At 38.8% G+C, this 23037-nt stretch overlaps 1 protein-coding gene across 1 annotated transcript in view; it reads right to left on the reverse strand.

Moving 5' to 3' along the window:
• The window catches only part of NEK3 (NIMA related kinase 3), a 28521-nt gene that overhangs the window by 1211 nt on the left and 4273 nt on the right, over positions 1-23037 (reverse strand). The window contains exons 3-16 of the mRNA XM_032277251.1: positions 21833-21926; positions 21648-21745; positions 20470-20553; positions 18596-18663; positions 18417-18503; positions 15125-15179; positions 10892-11092; positions 10422-10494; positions 8635-8684; positions 4519-4621; positions 3838-3981; positions 2924-3058; positions 589-715; positions 2-79 (exon numbers count right to left, since the gene is read on the reverse strand). Coding sequence (XP_032133142.1) covers positions 2-79; positions 589-715; positions 2924-3058; positions 3838-3981; positions 4519-4621; positions 8635-8684; positions 10422-10494; positions 10892-11092; positions 15125-15179; positions 18417-18503; positions 18596-18663; positions 20470-20553; positions 21648-21745; positions 21833-21926 — 1397 coding nt within the window. The remainder of the gene's footprint in view (position 1; positions 80-588; positions 716-2923; positions 3059-3837; positions 3982-4518; positions 4622-8634; positions 8685-10421; positions 10495-10891; positions 11093-15124; positions 15180-18416; positions 18504-18595; positions 18664-20469; positions 20554-21647; positions 21746-21832; positions 21927-23037) is intronic.

Raw genomic sequence — 23037 nt, forward strand, 5'->3', positions numbered from 1 at the left:
ATCGCACTGGCCTTGCCATCCAGCTCGCTTCTTCAGTTCTGACACCCAGTCGGGGTTGTCATCTTCTTCCTCAAAGTCCCTGTGAAAAAACAGTTTGGACCATAAACCTCTACAATAGGTCCACAGTATCTTTGATGAATTCAAAGCAGAACGCCACCATAACAATATTTAAGCTTCTGAAAAACAAGTTCTATAAAGCAACTAAAGGGAAGAAATTGTTAGTTCTTCCAAAAGATCACTTCTTTTACTGTTTCTAAAACTTTCAAAAATATAAAACCGAATATATTAAGAAATTACAAGTCCAAACTGAAAGGTTATAGGTGTAGGGCTCAATCAGGAGTTTTATAATCATAATGTAAGGATTGCAACCCAACCCAGACAAAAGATCAGGATATAAATATCCATTTATGATGAAATAGGTCCCTACTAAACCTCAAATTATCATGGTCTAATTTAAATCAATCTCTCTCTTTCTCTGTCTCTCTCTGTCTCTCTCTCTCTCTCTCTCTCTCTCTCTCTCTCTCACACACACACACACACACACACACACACACACAGCTAAAGCTTTCTACGCATATCACAACATACGTGTCCTCCTCATCTCGCCCAGGCTCAAGTCGCTCTGGATCCAAAATGACAGGATCATGACCTCCATCAACACTGTCTGATGTTTCTGTTTCTTCAGACAGGGGACCTTTCAAGAACCCTTCTGAACCTTCAGGATATATGAACAGAAAATATACCAATTTACACAGTATTTACTTATTTCACGCAGTTTGACTAAACTCCTCCACAAGCTTGCTGGCTAACTCAGGACAATGCCATGTCCTATAATTCTTTTGTAGTGTCTCCACACATTACCCAACATGACTGTGGGCATAAATCAGGCCCCTGAAGCAGAAGCACCAGGATGTGAATTAAATTTATAAACAGTACTTTCTTTTTTCCTTTTTTTGAGTCAGGGTCTCATTCTGTCACCCAGACTGGAGTGCAGTGGCATCACAGCTCAATTCAGCCTTGATCTTCCAGGCTCAGGAGATCCTCCTACCTTAGACTCTTAAGTAGCTCAGACTATAGGTGTCCAGAACCATACCTGGCTAATTTTTTAGTAGAGATGAGGTATGGCTATGTTGCCCAGGCTTGTCTTGAACTCCCGAGCTCAAGTAATACTCCCTGCTTCAGCCTCCCAGGGGGCTGGGATTACAGTCGTGAGCCACCACACCCAGCCTATAAACATGATTTTCTTTAAAAGAAAAAAAACTTGGAAAATTACAATAAAACCCTCCAAATATAAGAATGTATATTAAGGCAATAAAAGTTACCTTTGGAAGTTGGATTATAGAAATTTCTTTTTTCCTCTCAGCTTTCCCCTCCCAAGTTTTCACAATGAGGGGGAAGAAAAGTAGGAAACTGAAGGAAGACTACATGTATGCTTTAAAAAAATTTTCCAGGTAGTAATTACTTCTGGATTTTTACAAACAGCATGAAAACCTAACCTAAAAACATGGGCTGAATCTTATAAAAGGCATTTCAGCCAGGCGCGGTGGCTCACGCCTGTAATCCCAGCACTTTGGGAGGCCAAGGCGGGTGGATCACGAGGTCAAGAGATCGAGACCATCCTGGTCAACATGGTGAAACCCCGTCTCTATTAAAAATACAAAAAATCAGCTGGGCATGGTGGCGCGTGCCTGTAATCCCAGCTACTCAGGAGGCTGAGGCAGGAGAATTGCCTGAATCCAGGAGGCGGAGGTTGCGGTGAGCCGAGATCGTGCCATTGCACTCCAGCCTGGGCAACAAGAGCAAAACTCCGTCTAAAAAAAAAAAAAAAAAAAGGCATTTCAAAATAGAACTATGATATATTTTTTGAACATGGAGTTTCCTAAAATGACAAAACCATCACTAAACCAGACACAAAAGCCAGGACCTAAAATTGCTAAATTAAAATTCATAACCATTAACCTTCCTTAACATCTCCCTTCTGTGTATCAGCCTCTCCTTAGGGCTTTCATAATGTTTTGTACTCTTCTCTGTCTGAATGCATACATCACAGAGCATGATCATTCTTTATTAGTGTGCTGACCTCCCAGGTAATGAACTCCTTCGTCCTTAGGGTAGGAATTGTGTTTTCTTTCTTTATCTTAACCTATATTAGGCATTCAATAAATATTGACCAAATAAACAATCGTTGCAATAAATATAGTCAGACTTGCCATACCATTACATGCTCTACTTGGTATAATTTATCTTAGATCTTAACCTAGCAAGGTAGCTTAGTAATTAAATCATCATAATTATAATACACATACACATATACATATCTAATGCAGACCACTGGTCTAGATTCCTAAGGATAGTATTATAAAAAATTATTTTATACAATTTTAGTAAAAATGTCTGTTAAAAAAATTTAAAAATCAAATCCTAATTGTTCATCCTTTTTGAGCTCTATTCAATGTAACAGAGTTTAGGTATACAGCAGAAGAAATCTTGGAGTTGTTGCTAAGGCAATGGCATATTTGCATTATAAAAATGGGCTACTCTTCAAGGATAGTAGTAGCAAGATTATTAAAATAAGCAAACAAATGAGCAAATAGAAGTAATGTAGCTCTATGAAAAACTTTAGTTGTAGCTTAAGACTGGATAGAAAAGATGCAAAAACATGCAAAAAGACAATGCTATGAATTATTCTATAACTTTGAAATCAGAGGGTTTCTGGGAGGAGAAACGCTTTGATTTTAGTTTCGGAAGGTGAGAAAATTTCTGTGGATGGATAGTGGTGATGGCTGCACAGCAGGGTGAAGCACTGAGTGCCCCTGAACTGTGCACTTTAAAATGGTTTGGATGTAAATTTTAGGTTGTATCTTTTTACCACAATCTTCAAAAAGTCAAAGGGTTTCCAAGGTCGCATACAGACATGAATTACCTGGTCTATATATTGTGTATGTTTGAAATGCCAAGCTGAGGTCAGCATTCTGAAGGATGTTCAACAAAGTGCCAGAGGTCTCTTTCAGCCACTGCTTACGAGTAGTATTTTTGCTGTACTTTATTACAGAACCACCTAGTTGTGAAAAGACAAAAATTAGTGTCAAATAAAAAAAGACTTTTCAGCATGTACCTTCTGTGACATGGTAAAAGCCCCATAAAACTGCATACCTCAACCATACCTCGGCTTTCTGTTGAAACTGCTCTCTATAACCCAAAGGTGAATAAGTAATTAAGGACTGTGATTTCCACCCTACCCAGACAACGTGTAAACAAATGCTAATCTTGGCTTTTGTGAACCACTTAAGTAACAATCACAATGTCAAAAGTCCCCTGGCCCTCGGAGTGTCCAGAGCCCCTCACCCTATCTTCGCCCAGGAATCCACTGGAATGTCTGGAACCCCCTCACCCTCATCCCCGCCCAGGGGGTGATTTACAGAATCCACTAGCCCTCAGAACGTCTGAAGCCCCTCACCCCCACCCCTGCCCCTCACTGTCACTCCTGAGGTGGTTTTTACGGGTATAAAAGATCTTGACACCCTCCATTCGGGGCCACGGGTTGGAGAGATGCGAGTCTTTATGGCCGCCGGCAGTAAAGACCCTGCAATTTGGCATACTTTTGTCTTGGTGTTGACTTTCTATGCTCGGGCCAGTACAACACCTTCCAGATCATATTTTCAAGCAAAGTTAATTATATCTGACTGTCAACTAAAATCTGCTTCACTCAGCTGTGTGAGCAATGCTCTGATGTGTGATGCCAAATACCTTTCACAGACAATAAAAACCTCTAGCGCACCGAATAACTACTAGGAAAAGTTCTCTAATAAAATAATAGTATTCAGTCTCATTACTAACCTCTATCATCCTCTGCTGTTAAACTGGAGGTGAGTATGGATGCATTTTCCAGAGCTGTGAGAGCTGTATTAGGTACATTTTTCTCCCACTGTCGCCTGTGAAGATTTGGTGCACTGGCTTTCTGCAGATGGACTGACTTGTTACCTGATTTTAAAGTGTTAAGAAAGAAATGCCAAGCATGTATTTTACGTATTCATCTCTGTCCACACACATACTCTAACAACAATATGGAAGTGTTTTTCTCTTTCAAACTCAGATCTAGCAACAATGTTCTTTCAAATCTAAGCAAAGAACATTTTTTAAAAACTCTAAAATGAAAAGTTAAAATGAATTGTTAATGTGACTGAATTAAAAAATAATAATATGTATACAGTTACATATTACACACTGTACAAGAATGAAGCCCTGGGAGGACTTACACACACACAGTAGGACATGCTTTTTATGTTGTATAGTGTAATAAATACTACTCTTCCTAATGGCTCTTACTGATAAATACTAATCTCTCTCTTGTGGTAAATAAAATATTCCTAAAACATTAAATAAGTTACCAGGTAAGCAAAAAAATACTGACTTGTACTCTTGTTTATGATACCTGAGACCTAGTAACATAAAACTTGGTATTTCCTCTGTATTCCGCAACTCCTCATCTAAGAAATGATTAGAATTTGAGTAACTTACCTTTTTCTTCTCTGTTTACACTTCTCAATGCATTTTCACCTAAATTTTCATTAATGCTTTCCAAATCAGGATGGTTACACTTCCTGTCTTGTTCTTCTTCCTGCTTTAAAAGAAATTTAAAAGACAGGTTAAATAATGCTTGATTTGCTAGAATAAAAAAGGTAAACACATATGCAAAGTCAGCTATTTTAATTTCAAATAAAAATTAATGGATTAAAAAACATGACTAATCACAGAACCCCAAAGATATGTATATTAATAACCATATAGATGTATTTAATAACATGTATATTAATCATGAACCTACATATGTGTATATAATAGGCATACACAGTCATAGCCATTAATATCAATGATTATAAATATGAAGAGAATATATTAAAATGACAGATGTTTGGCAGGTCTTTATAAGGAAAAGAGTAATGAAAAATTTCAATATGGTGTGCTGTATTAGGCTTTACGAACTATAATATCAAAATCAGATATTTTATACAGTTGCCATATAGAATCAAAATGTTACCACTTAATTCAGTATCTTTCCAAATTGTCTAAGCCCTTGATTTATTTCATGAAATATAATAATACGCTATCTAGTTTACTAAATCTGCATCTATTTTGAGGAGTACATACTGAATGCCTAACAGTCCCAGGCAAACAAGTTCTCAGTTATTTGTTAAATGAATAAACAAGCAATACGCTTGGCTGGCATGTTGGGTTTTCTTATTTGTAAGTAGTGGTTCTCACACTTCTCTTCCTACACATGTAGGGAACACAAAAATCTGTCACTTTTCAGTGGCGGCTCATTTAAAGCAGTGATTTCAAAGCCTCCTACACTCAAGATCGACATCAGAATCTTGAGGAATAGTGGTGAAGGGCAGCTGTGAAAAGCCCCCAGGGGACTCCAGTCTTTCCTTGCCATTGGGGATCACTGCTTTCTGCGTCTGCAGTGGCCTCCCACCGTCTTCTGGATGCTATTCAATCTGCCTTCATTGCCACCATCCTTTGCTGGCCTGCACACGAGTTTCCTGCCTCAAGTCCTTCATGCCCTGACTGAGGTTTTGGACTTTTCTCCATTCTGTTTACATGTTGCACCCTTTTCATTTTGTGAGCACATATTGCTGTGTTCACTACAGGCGGTATCAAATTATAGTGCATGGACACAGATCATCTGCAAAGGTACACAAGGAAACATTTTAGGGGATAGAAATTCTTTTCTTTTTGAGACAGAGTCTTCCTGTGTCACCCAGGCTGGAGTGCAGTGGTGCAATCATAGCTCACTGCAGCCTCAACCTCCCAGGCTCAGGCAATCCTCCTGCCTCAGCTTCCCAATAGCTGGGACTACAGGCATGTGACACCATGCCCAGCTACAATTTTTAATTGTTTGTAGAGATGAGGTCTCACTGTGTTGCCCAGGCTGGTCTCAAATTCCTGGCCTCAATCGATCCTCCTGCCTCCATCATCCAGCCACCCCGCCCCGCCTGGAAGTCCTACATGATGACTGTGGCAGGGGTTATACGGATGTTTAAATACCATCATCAAAAGTTATCAAATTGGGCATAAAAATGGGTAAATTTTGTGGCACGTAAATTATAACTCAAAAAGCTGGGAAAAAACAGACACTGCAATGAAAAGAAAAAAGTACAGAGGCCTGTATTCCATTTGTAGCAACATAATGGTGGGATGTTATTTATTTACAACCTATGCTTTATTCAAAACATTTACAACAAGTTTAATTACTAGTACATTCTATAAAGAGAGTAATTTGTTGTCAATACAACATATTTTCCTTTTTGAATTAAAAGGTTAGGCCAGGCAAGGTGGCTCACACCTGTAAATCCCAGCACTTTGGGAGGCCAAAGCGGGAGGATCACTTAAGCCCAAGAGTTCAACCAGCCTGGGCAACGTGGTGAGACCTCATCTCTAGAAAAAGTTAGAAAAGTATCTGGGTGTGGTGGCATGCACCTGTAGTTCCAGCTACTTAAGAGGCTGAGGTGGGAGGATCCCTTGGGCCTAGGGGTCGAGTGTGCAGTGAATGGTATTCATACTACTACACTCCAGCCTGGGCAACAGGGTGAGATGAAAAGAAGAAAGAGGAGGAAGAAAGGGAGGAAGAGAAGGAAGGAAGGAAGGAGAAGAAGGCAGGGTGGGAAGAGGGGAGGGAAGGAGGAAGGGAAGGAGAGAGAGAGGAAAAAAAGAGAGAGAGAAAAAGGAAGGAAGAAAAGAAAAAGAGAGAAAGGGAAAGGAGAGGAGAGCAAAGCAAGGTTAATTGAAATATTGAAGAAAAAAATCAATAGTATACAATTTGCTAAGGTGGGTGTGACAACACTGGAACATGAATCGGCTGTTAATATCCACAGCTTTATGGAAGCTTCAGTGTAAAAGAATGTCACAGTTGCCCAGGGACAGACAGGACGAACAGGACCCCGAATGCCAGCCTGAAAATTGATTCTTAGGCTAACAAGGAGGTGCTACAAGGCATTGAACAGAAAAATGTTAAGATCAAAATAGTAATCTAAATGTTATTCAGCACAGCAATAAAAAGAAATGAAGTTCTGACACATAGAAGAACTTAAAAACACTATGTAAGTGAAAGAGGCCAGACACAAAAGGACAAATATTGTATGATTCCACTTATATGAAATACTTAGAATCAGCAAATTCACACAGAGATTTGAGCGGCTACCAGATTTGAGATTAGAGGCTGCAAGGGCTGCAGTGGTGGAAGTGGGGAGTTATTGTTTAATAGGTACTGAGATTCCGTTTGGGATGATAAAAAGTTTTGGAAATAGATGGTTGTACAATATTATGAATGTAATTAAGACCACTGAATTGTACACTTAGAATTGCCTAAAATGGCATATTTTATGTTATGTATATTCTACCACCATAAAAAAAAAAAAGCAGGCTAGGCGTGGTGGCTCACGCCTGTAATCCCAACACTCTGGGAGGCCGAGGCAGGCAGATCACATGAGGCCACGAGTTCAAGACCAGCCAGGCCAACATAGCAAAACTCCATCTCTACTAAGACAAAAAATTACCTGGGCATGGGTGGCCCATGCCTGTAGTCCCAGCTAACCAGGAGGCTGAGGCATGAGAATCATATGAACCCAGGAGGCAGAGGTTGCAGTGAGCTGTGATCGTGCCACTACACTCCAGCCTGGGCGGCAGAGGGAGACTGTTTCAAAACAAATAAATAAACCAAAAAGCAGCCAGGCCCAGTGGCTCACACCTGTAATCCCAGCACTATGAGAGGCCAAGGCAGGAGGATCACTTGAGGACAGGGATTTGAGACCAGCCCAGGTAACATAGCAAAACTCCATCTCTAAAAAAAATGCCAAAAAAAAAAAAAAAAAAAAAAAATTAGCTGGGCATGGTGGCACATGCCTGTAGTCCCAGCTACTTGGGAGGCTGAGGTGGGAAGATCACTTGAGCCCAGGAGTTCAAAGAAGCCATGTTCACACCACTGCACTCCAGCTTGGATGCCAGAGTGAGACACCATCTCAAATAAATAAATAAAGCCACGGTAATGTAAGATTTTCATGACTGAAAGCAGGACAAAATTCTTTCACATCTGTATTGAAACCACTGCCATCAATAATTAAAACTGGAAAAACAATAAATGGTGACCTAAAGTGGCTCAGCTGATAGTGCGGGAGAACAGCTACCAGTTATTTCATACACCAAAAGATGAAGAATTACTTAATTGGAGGGACCAGGTGAGTCTTCCAAATATCTCATGGTACTTAAGGGTACCCAGTACCCAGGAGATGCATGTTTCATAAATGTGATTTCTTTTTTTTTTTTTTTGAGATGGAGTTTTGCTCTTGTTGCCCAGGCTGGAGTGTAATGGCATGATCTCAGCTCAGTGCAACCTCCGTCTCCAGGTTCATTCGATTCTTCTGCCTCAACCTCCTGAGTAGCCGGGATTACAGGCATGTGCCATCACAATCAGCTAATTTTTGTATTTTTAGTAGAGACAGGGTTTCATCATGTTGGCCAGGCTGGTCTCAAACTCCTGACCTCAAGTGATCCACCTGCCTCAGCCTCCCAAAGTGCTGGGATTACAGGCGTGACCCACCGCACCCAGCCTCATAAATTTAATTTTAAAGCACTTACCACTGTGCTTGCTTCATTTCCCAAAGCTATCCTGATTCTGCTAGAGTTTGCTTTCAAAAGAGAGAGAAAAGACAGAGAGATAAAACACATAAAGGATCATCCTATTAACGTCCTAATATGATCTGCATACAGCTTGAGGTTATTAAAGTCAAAGACCCAAAGCTCTTTGATATCCTGAATGGGAATATCAAGCTTTAATCACCTAATAATACATCTCAGTTGTTCAAGGAGGCTATTTCCACTGTTTCATTCCTACAGTTAAAACCTGAAAGTTAAAAGAGATCTCCATCCACTTACGCCAACCCATTTAGGCACGAAGAGGTAATATACTCTGCATGCCTAAGGTCATTCTCCCCTTTAGTGCATGCTGGCTAGTGGAGTCCCTGCTTTTCCTGTCAGCTGTCACAGCTAGTGGAATAGGTGCCTCTAACAAGAAGTGAGCTCTTTATTAGCTCACAAGAGAGGAGCAGAAGGAGTCAGGAGAGAACTCTGGCAACTGATCTCTTTGGTAGGAATGGCTAAGCCTCGTTTTTCTCCACCAGAGCCCTGTGGTTCATGTGTCTTGTTCATTCAACATTTTAAAAAATTGTTATTGAACATCGATGATGACTCACTGAATATATGAGTAAGCAAGTCAGAAACAATCCCCCACTATTCCATTTCATTGTTCTGGTCTGTCTACAGATTAAACTGGAGATGCCACCAGACATATGGTCCCAATCTAGTGACATTTCTCTAACTACTTAATTCTTCTTTTTAAAAACTGTAAAACTATACTTTTCAGGTGGGTATGGTGGCTCATGCCTGTAATCCCAGCACTTTGGGAGGCCAAGGTGGGTGGATCACCTGAGGTCAGGAGTTTGAGACCAGCCTGGTCAACATGGTGAAACCCTATCTCTACCAAAAAAAAAAAAAAAAAAAAATTAGCCAGGTGTGGTGGTGCATGCCTGTAGTCTTAGCCACTCTGGAGGCTGAGGCACATGAATCGCTTGAACCCAGGAGGCAGAGGTTGCAGTGAGCCAAGATCGTAACCACTCCAGGCTGGGAGACAGAGTGAGACCATGTCTCAAAATACAATAAAGTTAATTTTTAAAAAACCCACACTTTTCCAAACTACCTTGACACTTTTCTTAGTCTCTTTTTTTCTTGCCCAGCATTTTAAAACTAATTTCCCATTACCTTGGGATGTGAACAAAAGCCACAGAATAACACCTATGCTAACGCAAACTGGTAAAACAAGGGTAACTGGCTATCTCTTAACTAATGGAGGAAAGATTGAGTTATAAGACTAAAGGGTTTACATCCTTCCAAAACAACACTTAAAAGTTAAGTTTAAGAAAATCCAGTTCTCAAAATATTTCTTTTGTAGTATCTGCATATAACATTATGATAAAGAGCACCAGGCATATGGGATATATACGGGATACATTTTCCTATAAGATTAGTGCTATATTTTCATGGATAGATTCTTAGGTCAGCCCACAGAAGAAGCTTTCTATCAGACCTACACAGCAAGCCAGAGAAAATGTGGTACTAATAATGACAACATAATCTTTCCATCACTAAAATATCCCAAACTAGGCTTTTTTAAATCCCAATTTTTTTCAGAGGTCAGAAAGTACAGTATTCAGTACAGACTTACATGTAAAGTAACAAAAAGAAAATATTCATTTGAGGAGTATCTCTGATAATTATTTCTAATAACTTAAAAATTACACATTTTTCTGTGATAGTATATTTTTAAAAGAGCACTTAACAAAAAAAAATACGCTGTCCAAAATTCTTACTTTTTTTCCTTGGTGTATTATGCTTAGAGTTTTTTATTTCTTCTAATACCTGCTCACCATATTCCATGACGACCTGAAATTTAAAGTTGAGAATTTAAAGATGTGAAAGCATACTTTTCTATAGATACTGCCATGATTTCATTTCACCATCAGCATTCTTCAGCACAATATTTCAAGGTGAGAAACAAAAGTGCCACTTAAAAAAGTACATATAATTTAGATAGACAAATGTAGACATTTATGTCTAAAAAAAGGTCTGGAAGGATACACAAACTGTAACTGTGATTATTCTTGGGGAACAGAATTGTGGCGGGGGAAAGAGGAAGAAAAGGAAGTTTTAAGTTTTTATTTTTTAATATACTTCTGTATCATTTGGATTTTGATGAGCTCAGGTAATATGTAATGTTAAAAGATAAACCATTTGCCATACACTTGAAAACTGTTCACAGCCAGTCCAACACAGATCGTACCTCAGGGGGTAAGCACTTCTGGACAAGCTGGGCTAGGATGCTTCGGGACAGAAGCGTTGTAGCCGAAGGACGATGTGAGGGATTCCTTTTAAACATCTGCTTGACTAGGAACTGAAGTTCATAGGAGTAATGAGACGGCAGTGGACGGATGGACCCTTGACATATTTTGAGGATAAGATTTTTCCAACTATTTGCCTGAAACTAAAAAGAAAAACTGAATTTTAAAAACAGATACAGGGGAAGAAATGGAAGAAACTATCAGCTGTGTAAATTATTTTAATTTAATAAACATATCTGCTATCTGGTCATTTTTCTTTCTAGAGGTGTCCTTAAGATACCATTACATAATCTTAAGGTGGTTTAGGAGAAAGTTGAATGTGAATAGCAAAAAGCTTCCCCCTCTAGAAAAGGTATTTCCATCAATGCCTGCTTTGACTACCTTATTAGTCATAATGTTTTTGCAGATATACATTATTAATATATATTGAAAATCAAAGTAATATATACATGTTAAATATGTATGACATTTTAAAACATCAAATGATACTAAAAGGCTTATAATAAGTGTGATATCCCTTCACTACACCCCTCCCCAGAAACTGCCAGGCCTGCTCCATAGCAACATGCACTTCAGACTTTTCCAGTTTTCTGCAGGTGGTTTTCTGGCTTGAGTGCAGTGGTGCAATCACAGCTCACTGCATCCTTGACCTCCTGGGCTCAAGCGATCCTCCCACCTCAGCCTCCCAAACAGATGGAACTACAGGCATGTGCCACCATTCCCAGCTAATTTTTTAATTTTTTTTTTTTTTTTTGTAGAGACAGGGTTTCGCTATGTTGCCCAGGCTGGTCTTGAATTCCTGGGCTCAAACGATCCTCCCACTTTAGCTTCCCAAAGTGCTGAGATTACAGGCATGAGCCACTGCACCTAGCCAGACTTTTCCAGTTTTAAACTTCTACTGCAAAATCCTTTTTAACCATCCCTGTCATTAAAGTAGCTATTAAAGTTTGACGAGTAACAGTGTGGGATATACAATGACAGACTGGAGTAACATTTTTAAAGTTTTCCATGTATAATAAACATATCAGAACATTAGATTCAGCCTTGGTAATGTTTATGAAAGAACATGTTAGCATTCTATCTTGAAGCGTATTGCCCTAATACCTACGTGATGGGTTGACAGGTGCAGCAAATCACCATGGCACACGTTTCCATGTAACAAAGCTGCACACCCTGGACATGTACCCCAAAATTAAAAATAAATATTAAAAAATGATATTGTATTAATTATTGACTAGTTATGTTTGAAAATGTTTTCTCCTGATCTGTATATTATGCATTTATTTATGGTATCTTTTGCTATGCAAAATTTATAATTTAGTATAGTCAAATTTATTCATCATTTTTCCTTAATAATTTCTGCTTGTTGAATCTTGTTTAAGGAATGTTTCTATACCTCAAGGCTATGTCAAATGTTAATTACAGTGTGGGGTATATGTATGCTTTTTGTATTATCTTTGTAATTTTTCTGTAAATCCAAAACTGTTTAAAATTTTTTTAAAGTTTATTTTTTAAAAAGTGTATTGTCCCATGAATAAAAAAATGCAAGTCAATATATGAAAAACAAAAATCAACATATAACAAAGGACAACTTCTGATCATGACAAATACTACTGAATCTGCTTTGCCTCTGGCTTTTTAACCATTACACCAATCATCTGCATTTCCTAAAGTTTTGAGAACAACTTCTGTCTTCAAGTACACAAGAGATGACAGATCTTGTGCCAAATATTCAAGGCACAATAGTCCTTAATACTCATTCTTGCTAGAAAAAAAAAAGAATGTGTATATATAAGTTATGAAAAAGATACAGTCAGGAAGTAAACAATTAAAAGATGTAGGAATTTAAAAAATACTTTTATTTGTATACTATGTTGCTTCTCAACTTGGGCTGTACACGGTAATCACCTGCTTTGAAAACATGCCCAGGACATTATCAGAGATTTTAATTCAGTCACTGTGGTGTGGGCCTCGGCATCAGCATTTTAAAGGTTCCCCAAGCTGTTCTAACTGCACAGCTATCATTATAAACCACTTATATTCAAGAAAGATAATCTCTCATTAATACCAGGTGTCTTCAGTTTGTCTACTTTCATCTGGTAGTGGTGAAGGATGTTTGTCAACCATTCACTCTCTCCTGAGCTCTACATGCCTTCAAGTACATCTGTAAAAAGCTAAGTTTCAATCTGTACCCAAAGAACAGAATTGATTTCTATGCAAAGCTAAGAACTAATAGGAATTAGCCCCGAAATTGTTGTTCTATATAATAAACTACTGCTGAACAGGTGGGACAAGTTATTTGACTTTTTTTGTTCATATTTTTAAAAATATCTTGAAAAAATAATAGGGCAAAGTCTGTGTTTTCATGATATTTCAGTTAAAGAGGAAACTCATATGATAAGTGAAATCTAACTGCAAAAAGCTGAGGAAATAAATGGTGCAGGCACTCTCGCAAAGTTTGGTGCTTCCTCAAAAAGCCAAATACAGTTACAATATGACCCAGCAGTTCCACCACTAGATACATACCTCAGAATTTGGAATCAAGGACTCTAACAGATAATTGTACATCATTGTTCATAACAGCATTATTTACAACAGCCAAAAGATAGAAACAACCCAAGTATCCATCGACAAATGAATGGATAGGCCAGGCATGGTGGCTCACGCCTATAATCCCAGCACTTTGGGAGGCCAAGGCAGGTGGATCACCTGAGGTCAAGAGTTCGAGATCAACCTGGCCAACATGGCAAAACCGTCTCCTGTACAAATTAAAAAAAAAAAAATTAGCCAGGCATGATGGCAGTTACCTGTAATCCCAGCTACATGGGAGGCTGAGGTAGGAGAATTGCTAGAACCCTGTGGGTAGGGGTTGCAGTGAGCTTAGATCGCACGACTGCACTCCAGCCTGGATGACAGAGTGAGACTCCATCTCAAAAATAAAAATAAAGATAAAAATAAAAGAAAAAATTAAAAAAACCAGAAGAATGGATACACATGTCTATACATACAATGGAATACTATTCAGCCATGAAAAGGAATGGAATCCTGATACATGCTACAACATGGATGAACCTTGAAAACACTGTGCTAGTGAAATAAACCAGACACAAAAGGGCAAATTTTGTATAATTCCAGTTGTATGAGATATCTAGAATATGTAAATTTATGAGGCATAAATTAGATTAGCAGGGAAAGTGAAGAAATGGGGAGTAACTGTTTAATGGGTACAGAGTTACCATTTGGGGTGATGAGAAAAGTTTTACAAAGAGATAGTAGTAGCTGGGCATAGTGGTTCATGCTTGTAATCCCAGCACTTTGGGAGGCTGAGGTGAGTGGATCACCTGAGGTCAGGAGTTCGAGACCAGCCTGGTCAACATGGGGAAAATACAAAAAAAAAAGGAAAAAATACAAAAATGTCTCCAGCAAAAATACATAAAAAACAAAGTAGCAGGGCCGAGCACGGTGGCTCAAGCCTGTAATCCTAGCACTTTGGGAGGCCGAGGCGGGTGGATCACGAGGTCAAGAGATCGAGACCATCCTGGTCAACATGGTGAAACCCCGTCTCTACTAAAAAAAAAAAAAAAAAAAAAAAAAAAAAAAAAAAAAAGTAGCTGGGCTTGGTGGCATGCACCTGTAGTCTCAGCTACTCGGGAGGCTGAAGTAGGAGAATCATTTGAACCCAGGAGATGGAGGTTGCAGTGAGTCAAGATACCACTGCACTCCAGACTGGGCAACAGAGTAAGACTCCATCACACACACAAAATAAATAAATAAATAAATAAATAAAACCCAAAGAGATGGTAGTGATGGTTGCGCAATATTGTGAATGTAATTAATGACAATGAATTGTATAATTAAAAATGTATAAGGTGGCAAATTTTATATTTATTTTATCAAAATAAAAAATTAAGAATAGCAAAAACAAAGAAAAGAGGGAAAGAGAAAGAAAAAGAGAGAGAAAGGTTATGTATTGCACAGCAAAACTAAATAATGGGAATTTACTATTAGTAGATGCTACAAAGCTAGCTCAGGGCAGATGACTGCACTGGAAACATAGATCAACTTTTATAATGACTTCATCCTAGGGAAGCAAACTGCCAACTAAAATCTGTCACCTAATTAGGACTCAGCTAGATATGACAAGCTGCCTTTTCCATTTTGCACGCCATACTTACTGGATGCTTAAGGGTACAGAGTTCATACAGAATGCATCCCAAGGACCAGATGTCACTGAAAGCATAAAGAAGCAATGTAATAACAAATGGGTTATGTACTTTCTAATATAAAAAATATTTTCTTACCTTTATAAGACTAGACATCACAAGTAATTCCTAGGCATTATAATAAAACAGATAATTTTGGTCTGACACCTAGATACTTCCTAAGAGTAACGTTCACAATAAAACTCTCTGCTCTTCAATCACCACCCCTTCAAATTAGGGTGGCTGACATATCACTTCAGTAGTATTTGGGAATTCAGTTGCAAGACAGAATATTTGTGGACTCAGATGATCACAGCTGGAAGGACTCTGGAAGGCATCCAGTGAGCTTCCACTCTGACCACCCAGGGCGCAGCACCCAGTCTTTGATCACATCTCCTGCTGGGCAGCTCTCTACCTCCTGCACAGTCTGCTCCCCTGCTGGATGGCTCTCAGGGATAGTGTTCTTCTTTTTCAAAAGCCAAAATGTGTCCCTGGGAACTTTCTCCATCCCCGGAGTTAGCTCTATGTTCCAAAACAAAGAGACTACTAATTATTCCATAAAATAGCTCTTCAAAATCCGGAGTTTTATAGTTGGCCCCATACCCTGCACTTCTTCACGCTAAGCCTCTCCAGGTTCCTCCATCATTCACACCACCTATTTGTCATCCTCTAGATTTTCCCTTTTCTTTTTTTAGGGATGGGGTCTCACCGTGTTGCCCAGGCTGGAGTGCAGTGGCTATTCACAAGCATGATGTCACTACACTGCAGCCTTGGAGCTTCTGGGCTCAAGCAAGCTTCCCAAGTAGTTAAGACTATAAGCACATACAACGGCCCAGCTCCTCCAGACTTTTCTAGATGACATGCCTTTTTATTTTAATTAATGGTTTTTTATCAACTGTTTCCCTTTTTAGTTTTTTTAAATTTCAAATCTGGCCAGGCATGGTGGTTCACACCTGTAACCCGAGCACTTTGGGAGGCCGAGGCAGGCGGATCACCTGAGGCCAGTGCTTCAAGACCAGCCTTGTCCAACATGATGAAACCCAGTCTCTATTTAAATAAAAAAAATATATATATATATATATATAAAATAAATTAGCCAGGCATGGTGGCAGGCGCTTGTAATCGCAGCTACTCAGGAGGCTGAGGCAGGAGAATTGCTTGAACCCAGGATTTGGAAGTTGCAGTGAGCCAAGTTTGTGAGGGGCTGTGTTAAGGTAAATAACTTCTCTTCCCGGATCCACAAGGGGCGTGGTTTCAAAAGCAAGAGTCTCCCAGCACCAGGCCTCTATCCACGCCACCAACCGGGAATGTAAAGTTCTCTGTCTAGGTTTCCCGCTTGCGCTTGCGGGCTAGGTAAAGGAATCCAGGTAGGCTTCTTTGTCCAAAAAGGCCCCGGAAAGCTCTGGGGGGAGGAGGCTCTGTTGCGGACCAAGCAGCCAATCCGGTATCAGAGTCAAATCAATCACTCCAGAGGAAGTTTGAAAGAACTCCTCTCAAATTGGACGAGAATATTAATGAGGGATAACTCCAGGGTTAAAACTCCACTGCTCCTTCTCTATACGGATATCCCCTCCGAATTCCCCTCCCACAACAGCGTGGGAGTTTTCTCTCTTTCTCTCTCTCCCTCTGCCTAATAAATCGGTTTTTCTGCAAAAACTTTTTGGGTCCATGATATTTATTTAAGCGGCAAGCTCACCGCTCCTCCTGGGCCCCTTTCCCCATTCTCTGGGGTAAGAGAAGCCAAGGACCTCGGACTGGAGAACTGGGAGCGTCTTTGGGAAGTCCCCGCTCCCTCCCCCAGCTACAGTCGCACCACTGGACTCCAGCCTGGGCAACAGAGCGAGATTCCGTCAAAAAAAAAAAAAAAAAAAATTGAAATCTACAGAAAAGTTGCAAATGTCCATATGCCCTTATCTAGGTCCTGCAATCATTCCCACTGGCCATGTTTGCGTGCTGATCTCCCTCCCCTATATCTATCTGAACCTCCTGAAAATAGGTTGCAGGTATCGAACACCTTATCCCTATATACATCAGCATGTATCTCCTAAGAACAAAGACGTACCCTTTCCCTCAGAAACACAATACTGTTATCACATCTGAGCAATTTAATCTCAATTCAGTAACATTATTTAATATTTACTGTATACCCACATTTCCCCAATTGTCCCAATAAGTCCTTGCAGAGTTGTTTTGTCTCCATTCAGTCAATTCTAATTTAAAGAAACCTGTTTAGTATAGACTGTCATACCCTTTTCAGAAAGCAAGTCAGCAAAAAGTAACACAGCCTTCAAGTGTTTCTACTTCTAGGAATCCATGCCAAGGATGTGACACAAAACAAGGACATCTTTATACACAAAAGGTATGTTAATCACAGCACTGCTTATGATACTGAAATCCAGAAACATAAGGCCAACAAAGGAATTACTAAGTAAATTTTGGAAGGCCATATGGTAAAATATATGCAGCCATTAGAAAATTTATTAAGAGTTTAAGTATGCGAGGAAATGACTATTATGATATTAAATAACAAAAGCAAATTATACATAAAATATATCAACTAGTTTTAGGGGGAAAAGTGAATGAATGAAGAAAAAAACAGCAAAATGTTATTAGCAGTTGGGAAATGTCGGGGATTTCCATGTCCTTTCTTACAGATCTACTTTCAATTTTTCCTGTACATCCATCCCCACGATGGGCACATATAATTTACATTCAGAAAAATGCTGCATTTTAAATCACTAAGATCTTCATACTAACCTCCTGCAATCAATTTATCTATCAACCAACTGCTTATAATCTATCCCTGTAAATAGTAACTCAATGACACAATCTATTGAGTCTCAAATGTTGCTGTACATTGGAATCACCCAGTGATCTTGAAATATGACTGATGCCTGCTTCCTATCCTTTGGCATTTTCATTTAATTAGTGTAGACATTAACAATGGGCTTTGGGATTTTTTAAAGTGGGAGCAGCAAAGTCAAGGAACCACTGATATAATTCATACCATCCCTAGAAATGACTAGCCTTTTTTTCAGCATTTGCTCCTCTCAACTATAATTAATAAAATTGGAAAACTATTACTTTCATCTAGCACCCTCGCAATATGGGTTATCAATATAGATTCCACACTGCTTTCAGATATACTTCTTAGAAATCAAATGATCCGTGCATCTGCTTTGAAGTGACGTCAGTGTAGCATCATTTGCAGGCTACAATGCCTGTCACCAAATGGACACCCTTGTATCAGATATGCACCACTCACCTTTTATTGTTATAAGGCAGGTTTTCCCAAATTTCTGGAGGCACATAATAAGGTGTCCCCACATATGTACAAGCAAATGCCATCGGACTAAAATCATAAAAAGGCAAAGAATGATTACAGAGCATTCCTGAAAATGGATATTCTGATTACTGTCACTACAATACGACAGAGATACATACGTAGAGAGAAGACGGGCAGATCCAAAGTCTCCCAATTTCACTTTTCCACTTTGAGTGAGGAAGATATTCTGCATTTAAAAACAAGAACTCAGATTATGTTTTCCATCATCAAACATGAGGCAGATAAGGTGTCTTCCAATGCCTGCTGATGATGGAGATTAAGGGTAGAAATGCTGACTGCTGAGTCCCAGAGTGAAGCACAAAACACCAAGATCCCCTCTTGACAGCTACACATTCCCCTGCTTGGAAACTCAGATGAGTGCTTCGAAATCTAACAAGCAAGTTTTAGGTTGTATCAGCAGACCCAATCTACCAAGTAAGAACCTGTGTCAGGGTGATGCCACATGGCAGGCCCAGATGTCAACCCTTTTCCATCTGAGAACACATGGGCTTAGCAAGTGGTCACTAAAAGAGAGCTAAGGACACATTAACATACACAGTCAAGTGCCACATTTCAGTCAACAACGGATGGCATATATATCAGTGGTCCCATAAGACTATAATACCATATTTTTACTGTACTTTTTCCATGTTTAAATACATAAATAGTTAGCATTGTATTACAATTGCCCAAGGAATTCAGTACAGTAACATGCTGTACAGGTTTGTAGCCGAGAAGCAACAGGCTACACTCTATAGCCTAGGTGTAGCAGGCTATACCATCTAGGTTTGTGTAAGTGCACTCTACTATGTTCACACGACAAAATCACCTTACGATGCATTTCTGAGTACTTATCTCCCTGTCGTTAAGTAATGCATGACTGTACTACTACAGAGATTTCAATGACTTTTTCTCAGGTATTACCTTATTTGGTTAGTATAAATATTAAGTCAAAGAGTACAAAGTTTCAGTTAGGACAAGTAAGTTCCAGTGATCTGCTGTACAACATAGTGACTATAGTTAATAATAATGCCTAGAATACTTAAAAGGTGCTGAGATTATATCTTAAATGTCCTCACCACAAAAAAATAATAAGTATGTGAGGTGATAGAGGTATATTAATTACCTTGATTTAATAATTTTACAATGTGTGTACATATATATAAATATATAAAACATAATGTGTACATCATAAATATACATAATTTTTGTCAATTATATTTTAATAAAGGTGGGGGAAATTTTCATTCAAAAATTAAATAAATAAATATTAGGCTGACAGGTTGTTTTTTTTTTTTTCCTTTTTTTTTTTTTTTGAGACAGAGTCTCACTCTGTCACCCAGGCTGGAGTGCAGTGATGTAATCTTGGCTCACTGCAACCTATGCCTTCTGGGTTCAAGAAATTCTCCTGCCTCAGCCTCCTGAGTAACTGGGACTACAGGAGTGCGTCACCGTGCCTGGCTAATTTTTGTATTTTTAGTAGAAACGGGTTTCACCATGTTGGTCAGGCTAGTCTCGAACTCCTGACCTCATGATCTGCCCTCCTCAGCCTCCCAAAGTGCTGGGATTACAGGTGTGACCTACCGTGCCTGGTGTTAAAAATTTTTAAACTAAACAAAAATGTCCCAAGATGCATGGGATAACACAGCAAATGAATTAAATGGTATTTCTTTTGAGATGGAGTCTCACTATGCCACCCAGGCTGGAATGCAGTGGCGCAATCTCATCTCACTGAAACTTCCGCCTCCCAGGTTCAAGCAATTCTCCTGCCTCAGCCTCAAGAGTAGCTGGGATTAGAGGCACCGGCCATTGTGCCCCACTGATTTTTGTATTTTTAGTAGAGACAGGGTTTTACCATGTTGGCCAGGCTGGTCTTAAACTTCTGACTTCACGATCCACCCGCCTCAGCCTCCCAAAGTTCTGGGATTACAGGCATGAGCCACCACGCCGGGCCTATTTTTTGTTTTTCAGTCCAAAAATGTACTCCACTCACCTTGGACTTGATATCTCTATGTAGCACACGTTTCTTGTGAATGTGATTTACTCCAAGGCACATTTGGGTAAACCAATTAAGTATCTGTAAGAAAAAGGTATGCAAAATCTTCAAAAATGCAGTAACTGGCTCATGCTAACCTAAAATTCCAAAGAATTATCTCTAGGCCTTAGTCGACCAGAATTTTACATAATGTGATAACAGACTGCTATAAGTTACATAGTTCAACTAAGATTCAGTGTTACTTGGAGAAATTCAGAAAAGCTGTGATTCCCATATTCCATCATCTTATGCATGATCCAAACAGCAATTTATTTTAGTAAAACTTCCACTATAGTTTTCTTATATTCAACCAAATAAAAGTATTTCTTAAATGCTTATGTAAAAGTAGTTCAACAATAAGAAATACATTACAGCTTTTCTAGTGTAATCATTACGTTGGATTTTCATTTACTTTTGCAGAATATCCATAGGGTAACATTAAAAGATTTCATTATATTATAAATAAACCTTCGAGGTCAATAGTTCCTACTTATAAATCCAAGGTCAACAGTACCCAGAATTTCTAGGTGTTTTGGGGGCCAACAATTAAATGTCAAACTGATTTTTGTTTTCACTTTTGCTATGGAGATTCTTCCAGCTGAAGCCAAGGTTGACTTCCCTCTACGGAACCCATATTTTTAACAATACAATTTCTAAATAAAGAATACTTATTTACATTTATTTACATACTTTTATAACATGCTATAACCTAAATCAAACTAAGCCTCACTGGAACAATTTAAATGTTTTCCATAGCCAATTCATTTAAAAATATTTAGTATGCAATTTTCCACTAAAAAGGCAGCAAGCCTTAGACTGAAGGGACCACTACAAGCTTTAGAAGGAAAAAGATTGAGAATAGGTACTCCCAAGAAACAGAAATGGCAAGCTTCATTCTTCTGATGTTTTAGTATACAAAATAAAATAGACTTGCTTTCCAAAATTTCAGTATGATAAAAATCAAGATTTTAAATATCTAGTACAAAATTTGATGATACAAGCTTGAAATTATTCTAAACATGCAAGTTTTATTCCTTAATAATTTATAACCTATAGATTTTACTTCCTAAAACCATTTCAGGCAGCAGTATTCTGAGGTTACACTAAGTGGTTAACACCAATGCACAATCTCTTACCATGTCTTGAGGAAATAACTTTCCTTTTTGCTGTTTAATCTTTTGCATTAGATCCCCTCCATCACAATATTCCATCACAATATACAGGTGTCCTTCAGCTAAAACAGACACAAGCTCTTTAGAAAAGCTGTAGTGGCTACAAATCAAATTCAGAAATGCACATATCTGGGGGAATTCGTATTTACCTTCAAAAGATTCTTTGAAGGCAACAATATTGGGGTGTTTCATTTTGGCTAAAAGAACAGCCTCCTTCCTAGAATTCTGTGTATTGGAGAAGGACTAGAAAAACATTTTTAAAAAGCACAAATTTAATGCTGCATTTTAAAATAGATAACTTTACAATAATATAGTTTATATTATACTTCAATGCTAGATTCAGTTTTATAACACTTTGGCTCAACTTAAGTTTGTCAAATAACAGGAAAAAAATGCCTGGTGATTTTTCAACTCTGGCTATATTTTCATGCTTGAGCTGAGCCCTTCATTGTATTTTTATTTTCTTTTTCATTCCTTAGTCAGAATGTTAGTTTTAATATCAGCCTAAGCATTATCTGACTTAAGAGAGCCAGTATACCATCAAAAATACTATACCTTTTGCTTGATGACTTGTAATATAGAAAAAAGAAATTTTTTTTATCGTACAAGAAAAAAAGGGGGGATTTCATGTTTTGACTGTCTGCACCACTTATGAGTCGACTGGCCCAGATAAAAAAAGAATATGCTGGTGTATTACTGCATCAAAGATGAACAAAGATGGCATGCAAAGTAAGTTTCCAAAACTGTTTATCCCTAACTTACTCTATAAGGATGAAATTCTAAGTGATTTATCTTACTATCAAGAAATTGCTGGCCAGGCACAGTGGCTCACGCCTGTAATCCCAGCACTTCGGGAGGCTGAGGTGAGCAGATCACCTGAGATTGGGAGTTTGATACCACCCTGACCAACATGGAGAAACTCCATGTTTACTAAAAATATAAAATTAACCGGGCATGTTAGTGTATGCCTGTAATCCCAGCATTCGGGAGGCTGAGGCAGGAGAATCACTTGAACTGTGAGGCAGAGGTTGCAGTCAGCCAAGATCATGCCATTGCACTTGAGCCTGGGCAACAAGAGCAAAATTCTGTCTCAAAAAAAAAAAAAAAAGAAAAGAAAAAAGAAATTGCCATGGTTAGCTGGATGTGGTGGCTACCCTCCCCAGTGGCTGGGACTATACTACACCTACACCTAGAGTCCCCGCCACTGAGGAGGCTGAGGTAGGAAGATCACTTGAGCCCAGGACTTCAAGCTGCACTGAGCTATGATGGTGCCACTACACTCCAGCCTGGGCCACAGAGCAAGACTCCTTCTATAAATTTAAAAAAAGAAAGAAAAGAAACTGCCATTGATTTT

Source organism: Sapajus apella, unplaced genomic scaffold (genome assembly GCF_009761245.1).
Source record: "Sapajus apella isolate SASKATOON/1434 unplaced genomic scaffold, GSC_monkey_1.0 scaffold9, whole genome shotgun sequence".
NCBI classification, from domain to species: domain Eukaryota; kingdom Metazoa; phylum Chordata; class Mammalia; order Primates; family Cebidae; genus Sapajus; species Sapajus apella.